An 11487-nucleotide genomic window follows, 5' to 3' on the forward strand; every position below is an offset into this window, starting at 1 on the left:
AAAAAAAAAAAGAAAGAAAGAAAGAAAGGGAGGAAGGGAGGAAGGGAGGGAAGGAAGGGAAGGAAAGAAGGAAAGAAAGGAAGAAAAAGAAAGAAAGACAGACAGACTAAAGGGCACTAGTTAATGTGTGGCAGCTGTTCTGATGGCCGACTCTGACAAGAAGACCATGCTGGAGTGGCTGAGCTGTTCGCGTGCACAGCCGGGCTGCATGCCTGCCACCCAGCTCAGAGGGATGGCTTCTACTGGTGAGCATTCCTGGTCCTGGGGCCCCAGGGTCTACCCTCGCTATTCTGTATCTCCCCACTGACCCTCCAAGCCTGGCATTTTCCAGACTGCGGGCACCTGGCCTACCACCGGCCACACGGCTTGCTGGTTTCTACCTACTCCTGGTTAACAGCGATGGAAAACAGCAATCATAGAACAACTAGAAAATTGTCTTCTTATTACTCCAAATTGATTAAGATGTGCAGGATAGATATTTAAGTTTTCAAAATAAATTGGGAGAACACATCTTTTGTTAGCGGAGGGCATCCTCCTCTGGCAACTCTAATAATTTGCTTAACTCTAAAATTAAAATGGCCACAAAATCATGCTGTACGAGGAAGTGTAAAATATTAAAATCAACTTTAGGCAAATTGAACCAAATCATGAACACCAAAAGCACTACAATTCAGGTCAGTAGATTCAGGCCAATACCAAATCATTACCTGTTGCTCAATAAAGAAAATCAAAGATTAACCAATTAATCCATTTAAAATAGCACCAAACTTTTCTTTCTTTCTTTTTTCTTTTTTTGGTTTGTTGGAGATGGAGTCTCGCTCTGTCACCAGGCTGGAGTGCGGTGGTGCGATCTCAGCTCACTGCAACCTCCACCTCCCGGGTTCAAGCAATTCCCCTGCCTCAGCCTCCCGAGTAGTTGGGACTACAGGCGCACGCCACCACGCCCAGCTAACTTTTCTATATTTAGTAGAGACAGGGTTTCACCATGTTGGCCAGGATGGTCTCGATCTCTTGGCCTTGTGATCCGCCTGCCTCAGCCTCCCAAAGTGCTGGGATTATAGGCGTGAGCCACCGCGCCTGGCCTCAGCACCAAACGTTTCTAAAATGGCCTAAACAGACAAAACTTTAACAGCATTTGTGTCTCAACCAAAGCTGAATTCCATGAAGGTTACATTTGGTTGAATTCCCCCTTCCCATATTATCACATAAGCCTGAAGCGCCCAGGGAGCTGCACGTCCTTGGTCATCTCCCTCTGTTTCTCTCGTCATCTCTCCCCTCCCGAAGCCAGCAGCTCTCACCTTGAAGCCTGTGGGACACCAGTCTACAAACTGGATGGTCCTCTTGGTCTTGATGGCAGCAATGGCGACATTCACGTCCTTGGGCACCACGTCGCCCCGGTAGAGCATGCAGCAGGCCATGTACTTGCCATGTCTGGGGTCGCACTTCACCATCTGGCTGTTGGGCTCAAAACAGGAGCTGGTGATCTCGGCCACGGAGAGCTGTTCATGATAGGCTTTCTCGGCAGAGATGATGGGCGCGTAGGTGACCAGCGGGAAGTGGATGCGGGGATAGGGTACCAGGTTGGTCTGGAACTCAGTGAGGTCCACGTTGAGGGCCCCGTCGAAGCGGAGAGAAGCAGTGATTGAGGACACGATCTGGCTGATGAGGCGGTTGAGGTTGGTATAGGTGGGGCGCTCAATGTCGAGGTTCCGGCGGCAGATGTCATAGATGGCTTCGTTGTCCACCATGAAGGCGCAATCTGAATGTTCCAGTGTGGTGTGGGTGGTGAGGATGGAGTTGTAAGGCTCCACCACTGCCGTAGAGACCTGGGGGGCCGGGTAGATGGCAAACTCCAGCTTGGATTTCTTGCCATAATCCAGGGAGAGGCGTTCCATCAGCAGAGAAGTGAAGCCGGAGCCGGTGCCCCCACCGAAACTGTGGAAAATCAGGAAGCCCTGCAAGCCAGAGCAAGCATCTGTCTGGGGAGAGTGGGACATGAGAAGGAATCATAAATATAAGTTTCCGAGAACACCCCGCAAGCGTAAAAAGCCAGGTGGCCCACCCTGTCTGCCCATCCCACCTCTCTATAGCCTTGGAGAAGTAAGGAAACAAAAGGACGTGTATTGATCTTTGGGGGAGTGGCTAAAATATGAGATGGGGCCAGGCACAGTGACTCAATGCCAGTAATCCCAGCAGTTTGGGAAGCTGAGGCAGGAGGACCAGTGGAGGCCAGGAGTTCACAACCAGCCCGGGCCACATAGTGAGACCTCACATCTAAAAAATGTTTTAATTAACTGGGTGTGGTGACGCACACCTGTAGTCCCAGTTACTTGGGATGCTGAGGTGGGAGGATCACTTGAGCCCAGGAGTTCAAGACTACAGAAATCTATGATCACACCATTGAACCCCGGCCTGGATGACAGAGCAACACTCTGGGAGGGCAAGCTGCAGGGGCACACGCCTCTAGGTACATGAAGGTTTCAGCCCAGTAGTTGGTTGAACAGGGAATGTGAGTTTCAAAACCACAGTGGATGGTGACTTTGTCCTTTGAGGGCCCCAACTCCTTGCCCACTTTCCCTGCCCTTGTCATCTGATTTTGTGGGAACTGCTACCTACATACTTCAACCCAGCCTTGGAAGGTGACCCAGGGCACCAATGTCAGAACTGTAAATGGAGCGAGAGAGCCTGAGTTTTAATATCAACTTTGCTGTTTCCCGGTTGTAAGAACCTGAGCAAGTCACTGAACTTCTCCAAACTTTTGTTCCATCTTAGTGAAAGTGGGGAAATAGAAAACCCTCATAAGGTTATTGTGACAATTAAATTAAATAGCATAACATGCTGAGCAAGGACCTGGTGCATTGTAAGCACCGGTCCGTGCTTATTAGAACCAAGAGAAATTCACAGAAACACAGGAGTTTCCCATTGGGTGTGATTTGAACTTTTGGGGACCACAGGCAGCTTTGAGCCAATGACCCTGAGAAGCCCTCCTCTAAACAGAAGAAGCAAAAATTGGGCACCATTACCTCCCCGGTAAAGAACATGTGATCAGGTCCAAGCTTTTCCATTATACAGATAAGCAAACGGAAGCTTAAATAAACAAGTGACCCAACCTACAACTCAGAGCTTTGTGGTCCAACCGAGTTCAAACCCTGACTCTGCCACTTTCTAGCTGTGTGACGCAGGCTAAGATACTGAACTACCCTGGCCGTCAATTTCTTCATCTGTAAAGTACAGGCAGGAGACCTCCTAAGTAGAATTATTAAGGATTAAATAAAGGAATGTACTTGGCTGTGTAGCGGCATTTGTAAGCGCCCGAGTGTGTCAACAATCTCGTCCTCTCCTCTTTCAGGTTACTTTGTTAACCTGTGTTTCCAACCAGCAGAGACCTCACCCTGCCTCACACCTGGAAGCTTCCCCAGATACTACCAGAGAGTATCAGTGAGTATGAATAGGGCCTCAGCCTGGAGCACAGTCTATGGTGCCAACACAGAGGAAGGGGCATCACCCCTGTGCATGCTTCTTACAGAATTTAAGCAGAAATTCCCAAACCTTAGGAGCTCCATCCTGTAGCCAGGGGTCGTGTGCCGTTCCCCAGCCTGATCAAAGAGGCACGTGGCCAAGCCTGTCCACTCCGGCCGGGCCCACCCATCCCTGCCCTCCTGACCCTTACCAGCTTCCGTATGCGGTCCAGCACCAGGTCGATGCTCTCCTTGCCCACCGTGTAGTGACCCCGGGCGTAGTTATTGGCTGCATCCTCCTTTCCTGTGATCAGCTGCTCTGGATGGAAGAGCTGGCGGTAGGTTCCTGCCCGGACCTCATCTTCCAAGAGGAGAAGGCCGTTAGGTCCTAGCACCTAGGGGAGAAGCCTCCCTCCCTATCACATTACCGCAGGACCCCCTTCCAGTCTCCCCTACCTATAAAACTCCAAGGAGGTGAAGTCAGACCACCTCATAACAAATCCGCAGAAGGCTAGGAGAATTCCCAGGTAGCTCAGGCATGAACAGAGCCAAGGCCTTCGGCTCACATGCCCTGCTGCCTGGAACCCTAACAAGGCTTAGCTTGACAAAGGTCATTGAACTCCAACGCTAATTGCCTCTCCTCCCTTCCACCTAGACTCCTCAAGGCTTCCCTTTTGTCTTTTTCTTTCATGCTGCAAAGTGTACCAACAATTTAACTTAAGTCCATTTGCATTAAAATTTTAGTTCTAGGGACACGGAGAAAGATTCAGGATGATCTGCCCAGAACCTAGACCCTCCCAAGAGTTGTCCGCCCCCTCAACTCCACCTCATGGCGGCAATAATACATGTCAGGCATTAGACGTATTTTAGAATAATTTGAAGCAAAGCTATGTTCCAGGTCCTAGAGGAGCAGGAGCCTTACAGAGGCCTTGAAGGGGGTCTCTGCTCACTTCCAAGGATTCACACAAAGTGGACACAGAGCAGATCAAGACACACCAGGCTCCAACTATGTCACCTCTTCTCTTCAAAAGTCCTCTATTCCCTGCAGAAAAATCATCTGTGCAGTGGCCTGGGAGGTAACCTGCACTTTGTGGGTTTGTGCAAAGCATCTGTCCTCTGCTGCCCGTAGACACTGGTGTTCAGGCACTCTAGTTCATGCCCAGTCCTCTCTGGGAAACTCTCTCTTGCTTGATGAGCCAGGCTCGAAGCTGGGGAAATCCTGAAGTTCAACTGAGAGTTGACCCCGGGAACAGAAGCAGGGGATTTGGCACTACTGGCGGACAGTGTGGGAGGGGAGCTCTGCCCCACCCGAGGCCCACTGTTTCCTAGACCTGAATGAGCCTCATTCCAGAACTCTAGCAGCCCCCGCTGTGAAGCAATGTGCCTGCTGGGACAGGCCCCTCTGTGTGTAAGAGGCTGAGGTTATACCCACCCCGAGGGCAGACTCAGAAACCTACACTTGGGGTAACTGGTCATTTAGGGGTGTCTTATAATTTCTAAAATTATTTGGGTTTTCTTATCCTTACTATTGAGTAACAATGTGACCGTTTTAGTGTGGCACAGCGGGTTTTGGGGTTGAAGTGGGAGGCATTTTGTTCTGCATAGAGTCTTGATTGCTGTTATAAGATTCCCGAGACTGTGGAGACCCCAAGGAGCTGACAGCTGTCACGTGGGCTGGGAGGCTCCAGCTGCACCTTCCCCACCTTCCAGCTAGAGATGCTGCTTCCTTAGCTACTGTGGGCCAACGCCTCTGCGGTTCCCTGATGTTCCCGGTGGAGAGGATCTCCGCCCACACTCACCCACCACAGTCGGCTCCAGATCGATCATGACGGCCCGGGGCACGTGCTTCCCATTGCCAGTCTCGCTGAAAAAGGTGGTGAAGGAGTCATCATCGTTGATCTTGCTGGCTTGAGCGTCAAAAGTACCATCTGCCTGGATGCCGTGTTCCAGACAGAAGAGCTCCCAGCAGGCATTGCCAATCTGAACTCCTGCTTGACCCACGTGGACTGATATGCATTCCCGCTGTGGGGAGGAGGCAGCATCACGGTCAGGGAGTCCAAGCCCTCAGCATGCCTCTGCCCATCACCCCTGCAACATTCCCCTTGCAGGCCAGCCAGGCCCCGGCCCCGCCACCCCATTGCCAGCTGACGTTGACTAGCCCTAGAGCAGCTGGTCCAGGACTTAGATCCAAAGAAGACACAGCTGTTTTGTGCTTCGTTCTAAAGGTTGCTTCCCAGGGTTAACCTTTTTTATACCAGGAAAGAAAAAAGAAGGTGGGTGCAAAGATGAAACAATGGGCTGATTCCAAACCACGAGCCTCCGGCACTGGTGAGGAAGGCCCAGGAAGAACTGGGGATCACGGCGGAAACTCTCCCTCAGCCTACTCTCACGCAAGGCAGTGTTCACAGTCACGCCTGACCCTGACTTTCTGAGACGCTGCGCACACACTTACACACACATGCACACACACACGCACACACACACACACGCACACACACAGTCTCAGGACATCACAGAGCAAATGAACACTCATGAAAGGAACATGAGGCTGGGCGTGGTGGCTCACACCTGTAATCCAAGCACTTTGGAGGCCAAGGCAGGCAGATCACCTGAGGTCCGGAGTTCAAGACCAGCCTGACCAACATGGTGAAACCCCGTCTTAAAAAAAAAAAAAAAAAGAAAGGAATATGATCTGAAATTCTATTCCATGGCTGTCAGTAGTGTCATGGTTACCAAAGTAGAAAAAGGATTATTGATTATCCCAAGAGAGGATTGGACAGGTATAAATTAGGCCCTTCCTGCATGCTGAACAGCTGGAAAATCTTGGCGGCCCCATCGCCTGCCCCTTGCCTATGCCAGGCAGATGTTAAGTAAAGCTGACCTGGAGCGTCCTTAGCTCTGCCTGACTCTGATGTGAAGCCACAATTGCCTGACTGGTATTTGTGCTGACGGCTTAAGATGGGGAGTGCGCTGGTGGGAATGGAAATTGGGTCAGTCGCTGTGGAAAGCAGTTTGGAAATGTCTCAAAGGACTTAAAACAGAACTACCATTTGATGCAGCAATCTTGTTACTGGGTGTATATCCAAAATAAAATCATCCTACCACAAAGACTGATGCACTCGCACGTTCATTCAAAGCACTATTCACATTAGCAAAGACACAGAATCAACCTAGGTGCCCTCCATGGTGGACTGGATAAAGAAAATGTGGTGTGTAGACCATGGTGCCTATACTACGAAGCCCCCAAAAACAATGAAATCATGTCCTTTGTAGCAACACGGTTGCAGCTGGAGGCCACCATCCTAAGCAAATTAATGCAGAAACAGAAAACCAGATGCCACATGTTCTTATAAGTGGGAGCTAAACACGGTGACTCATGAACACACAAACGGCTATGGTGGACACTGGGCACTGCTACAGCAGGAGGGAAGCCGGGGGCAAGGACTGGAAAACCGACTGCTGGGTACTGCTCGCCACCTGGGGACAGGATCAGTCGCACCCCAAACCTCAGCGTCACGATCTATACCCATGTAACAAATCTGCACCTGTACTCCCTGAATTTAAAATAAAAGTTGAAATTATTAAAGGAAAGGGAGGTGGGGAATGTGTGTGTGTATATGTGTGTGTATGTGTGTGTGTACGTGTGCGTGTGTTAGGTATATGCGTATGCATGTGTGTATGTGTGTGTTTGTATATGTGTGTGTATGTGTGTACGTTTGTGCATGTGTACGCGTGTTTGTGTATGCATGTGTGTATGTGTGTATATGTGTTGTGTGTGTACATGTGTATCTGTGTATGTATGAGCGTGTGTGTGTATGCATGTGCGTGTGTGTGTATGCGTCTGTGTGTGTTTGTGTATGTGTGTATATGTGTGTTGTGTGTGTGCGTGTGTGTGTGTGTGTGTGTGTGTGTGTGTGTAGGGATGATAGGCTCATCCCCCCACACACACTCTGCCGTTTGTGTATGTGTACGCGTGTGTGTTTGTGTATGCATGTGTGTTTGTGTGTATATGTGTTATGTGTGTGTACGTGTGTATCTGTGTATGTGTATGTGCGTGTGTGTATGCGTGTATGTGTGTGTGTACATGTGTATGTGTGTGCGTACGTGTGTGTGTGTGTGTGTGTGTGTGTAGGGATGATAGGCTCATCCCCCCACGCACACTCTGCCGTGGGGAAGCAGTGGCCTATGCGAGGCGGCACTGTGCCTGGGGCAGCTGCCTGAGCCCAGCAGGAGGCATTTACCAGGTCTGTGGGTTTCTATTTTTATCCATGACCTGCCCTGGCATTTTCCAGCTACGGGTAACCCAAGCCAGGAGCAGAGCCTCCAGAGGGCACAGCTGGGCACGGAAGCCAGTAGGGTCCACGTCAAAGTGTGGGGCTCCTGGGGACGTGGAAGAACGTCTGGGCAAGGAGAGCTCTCAGAGCATCTCGAGGGCTCAGAGCATCAGGACCATTGTCCCCTAGCTCAGTTTTACAACTGTGCCCCACTCTAGTCCGGTCTCCGTGCTGGAGCTGAACGACACCTGGTCCCTGCCCTGGGGGAGGATGAGCACGGGAATGCACAGCAGCCAGTGTGGGCTACCTGGCTGGAGCTCCAGGAGCCCGCTGGCCTGGCAGAGGCTTCACCCGCAGAGCTGCCCACGCCCCAGGCTCACATCTTGCCTCCTCAGTTTACTTGCTGTGCTGTGTGTCCTGGGCTGAGTCACCGAACCTCTCCTCAGCTGGAAAGTGTAAGTCAGCTGCAATTTTTGATGCTGTCTTGCCATTAGCATTTTCTCCACCAGGAAGCAGCACACAGAGAAAGAGCTCAGAGTTTTCTCTCGCTTACTGTGGGGTCTATTCTCTGCCTCCCTCGGAGGGCTCAGTTCAGGCCTAAGGAAAGCGTATCTGCATCCAGGAAACACCCACAACCAGCGGGATACCCACCCAGACCACGGCGTCACATTCGGCACATGGCTGTGACTTCCCAGGGAGGTGTGGAGGCTGAGGGGACAGTATCCTCTGAGGTCCTAACTTTCAGCCTTCTGGGCCTGTTGCCCCTCACCACCACGGCTCCCCAGCCACCCTCTAGTCCTGCCTACAGTGCTGCCTGGTCCCCAGCCTGCTCTCACTTCTGGAACATTCTGGGGCTTTCCAGAGAGGATGCAGGAATATTTTAGGAAAATCAAAGATCACGGGAGGAAAAGCCAAGGATCGGGGGACCAGAAAACCACTGGCATGGTGACAACAATGTTTTCAGCCTCTCTGAATGCCCTCTTTAATCGCACACTAATAAATATGCCAGTCTTTACAAAATGTCTTTTTCTCTCTCCCCTGCCCCCATGGTGTGCACATGTGCACACCCACCTACCCACCCACACACACACACACACACACACACACACACGTACACCTTGGAAAGAGCTATTTTCCCTATTGAACTAGCTCTTAAGAATAATTGGAGGCACACAATAGACTCAGGAATGACTGACGGACTCAAAGGTGCTCCGAAAAGCGAAAAGCAGCTACACCAATCAAGAGAGAAGGCAGGTCTCACAAACCCTTCCCCGCTAACAGGAGCCAGGCTCCTTGGAGAGGCGGACGCGTCCAGGTCCGGGGTAGGGAATGTACCAGCTGAGGCTGGAACGTCGAACAGTGCCTGGGGGCGCAGAGGCTCACTGAGGCACCGCTGGACACCTGCAGAGGCTCCCGTCACTTAAGATGAGACGACCTGAGCCTCTCGAGGAGGGATGGCAGCACTGGAGTGAAGTAGGACACACAGGTGAAAACCCACATGTCCTCAAAGCCCCTAGAGAAAAACTCGTTTGTCCCTATCCAGGCAGCCTTGTTAATTAGGGAGGGCTCTTTTTAATAGAAGAATGTCCGCTAAGCAATGTGGACCGAGTAATAGATTATGAAATACAGCCCTATTACATCTTCTAATTCCGTGATTGGTTAGAATATGCAATAGGTAAATTACACCACTAGGTAAAAGACAGAGGGAACCGGATCTTCACCAAGAGCCGAAGAATCACTGTTACAGCCACAAGGGGGGAGAAACTGCCAGGGTCGCCAGCCTAAAGCTGCGATCAATCTCAGCATCACTAACTATTGGCCACGGACATTGAGGACTTCCTGACGGGATGCAATGTGACGCACAGACCACCTGTGCTTCTCAAAAAGACTCAGCCTTCATCACTGAGCCCTGGGGATTCAGCTTCCACGTCGCAGGAAACACAGGGATCAGAGGGTTAAGTTCAGTGACGTCAGAGAAAACAAATCAGCCCAGAAGGTGTGACATTCTGCAGGGCATCTGGGCCAGCCTTTTCAACTCATGAGAAGTGAGGTGCTTGGAGGGGCTGTCCCATATCAAAGGATACTTAGCAGCATCACCACCACATGCATCATGGGAACTCTGAATTCTGGCTTGAACAAATCAAAATATTTGGGGGACAAATAAACTCATTCATTTTGTTCAGCATATGTGGTTGAGTGTCAAAACATCCTTATTTTCTAGAGTTGCATCTGAAGCATTTAGGGGTCAAACGTCATGATGTCTGTACTTTAAAATCCTTCCCAACACAGCAGATAACAGATGAAAAAATCATTCGTCTTAAATCTAGATACAAGATATACGGGTGGCATATTACTCTACCTTTCTGAAGGTTTGAAACTTTTCATAGTAAAAAGCAAAAATGATACTAAAGGAGACAGAGAAAGAACAGGAGCAGGGACTGGGCCTGCGCTCTCCAGAATCGCCTTATCCTGGCCCACTGCACAAAGTCACTATGCAGATAATATTGACTACGCACCTACTGTGTTAGGGCTTTGAAGTTCCATGAATAAATCACAAGTGAAATTCAAAGTTGCATGAGGTGGCCGGGTGCGGTGGCTCACACCTGTAATCCCAACACTTGGGGAAGCTGGAGCAGGTGGATCACAAGGTCGAGAGATCGAGACCATCTTGGCCAATGTGGTGAGACCCCATCTCTACTAAAAATACAAATACTAGCCAGGCATGGTGGGCGCCTGTAGTCCCAGCTACTCGGGAGGCTGAGGCAGGGGAATCACTTGAACCCGGGAGGCGGAGGTTGCAGTGAGCCAAGATTGCACCACCGCACTCCAGCCTGGCCACAGAGCAAGACTCCGTCTCAAAAAAAAAGAAAAAAACAAAGTTGCATGAGACTTCCTGGCACTGTGTGTGCGGTCCAGGCCCAGCACTCTGCAGGCCTCTTGCAACTAACTGCTCCTGGAAGGAACGAGGAGCAACCCACAGCTCCTCCATCGAGCTCCCGGCTCCTGCAGCCATGCTGTCTCATCACGCTCCCCAGCATTGGGCCTGGGTGTTCCACAGAGCAGGCACAGCGCAGACCCAGTGCTGATGCCTGTGGGAGGCATCCTCACATCCAAGAAAGGGCATCCGTCTATCATAACCAGGGATGTTATATTGGCTCAGAACATTTAGGATACCAGAGGTGGCCAGCCTCATGGACCACCTAATACGATTCTCTCTCCATTACTTTACAGATGAAACAGCTGAGCTCAGAGAGGAAAAGTGACAAACTCAAGATGTCACAGCTCTGCATCAGCAAAAGAGCCTGGACTCGAATCCAGGGCTTCTGACTGGGACTGACTTCTTTTCTTTAGACCACACAGCCTCTGGCCTCCTTGCAGCTCTGAACTTCCAGGACTCCGGGATGCACCCACTTCTAGGCCAATCCAAGACCAAGTTCAGATAGCAGAACTCCAGACAGGAAAAGTGTCTCGTGCAGAGCGAAATAGAGGATGGCTCACGGGGTGGCCTCTTTGAAAATGGGTCATTCTTCTCTGTCAGAACCAGGAGTGTGCTTCTCAGGGCCTGTGTGTGCAGCTGGGGTGGGGGGCAAGGGGGAAGCTGACCCAGCAGAGGGTATTTAAGTCACGTGCCCGCTCCAAACTCATATTTCAGATTCCCCTGCCTAGCCAATCAGGGCGCACGCCTTCTCACTCACACTCAGATTCCCCTGCCTAGCCAATCAGGGCGCACGCCTTCTCACTCACACTCAGATTCC

General features: G+C 50.8%; 1 protein-coding gene across 2 annotated transcripts in view; it reads right to left on the reverse strand.

Moving 5' to 3' along the window:
- The window catches only part of TUBA8 (tubulin alpha 8), a 21936-nt gene that overhangs the window by 3766 nt on the left and 6683 nt on the right, over positions 1–11487 (reverse strand). For both annotated transcript variants that reach the window (XM_017516865.2, XM_017516866.2), the window contains exons 2-4: positions 5258–5480; positions 3671–3819; positions 1299–1979 (exon numbers count right to left, since the gene is read on the reverse strand). In XM_017516865.2, the coding sequence (XP_017372354.1) occupies positions 1299–1979; positions 3671–3819; positions 5258–5480 (1053 nt within the window). The remainder of the gene's footprint in view (positions 1–1298; positions 1980–3670; positions 3820–5257; positions 5481–11487) is intronic.

This window comes from Cebus imitator, unplaced genomic scaffold (genome assembly GCF_001604975.1).
Source record: "Cebus imitator isolate Cc_AM_T3 unplaced genomic scaffold, Cebus_imitator-1.0 Scaffold607, whole genome shotgun sequence".
Taxonomy (NCBI): domain Eukaryota; kingdom Metazoa; phylum Chordata; class Mammalia; order Primates; family Cebidae; genus Cebus; species Cebus imitator.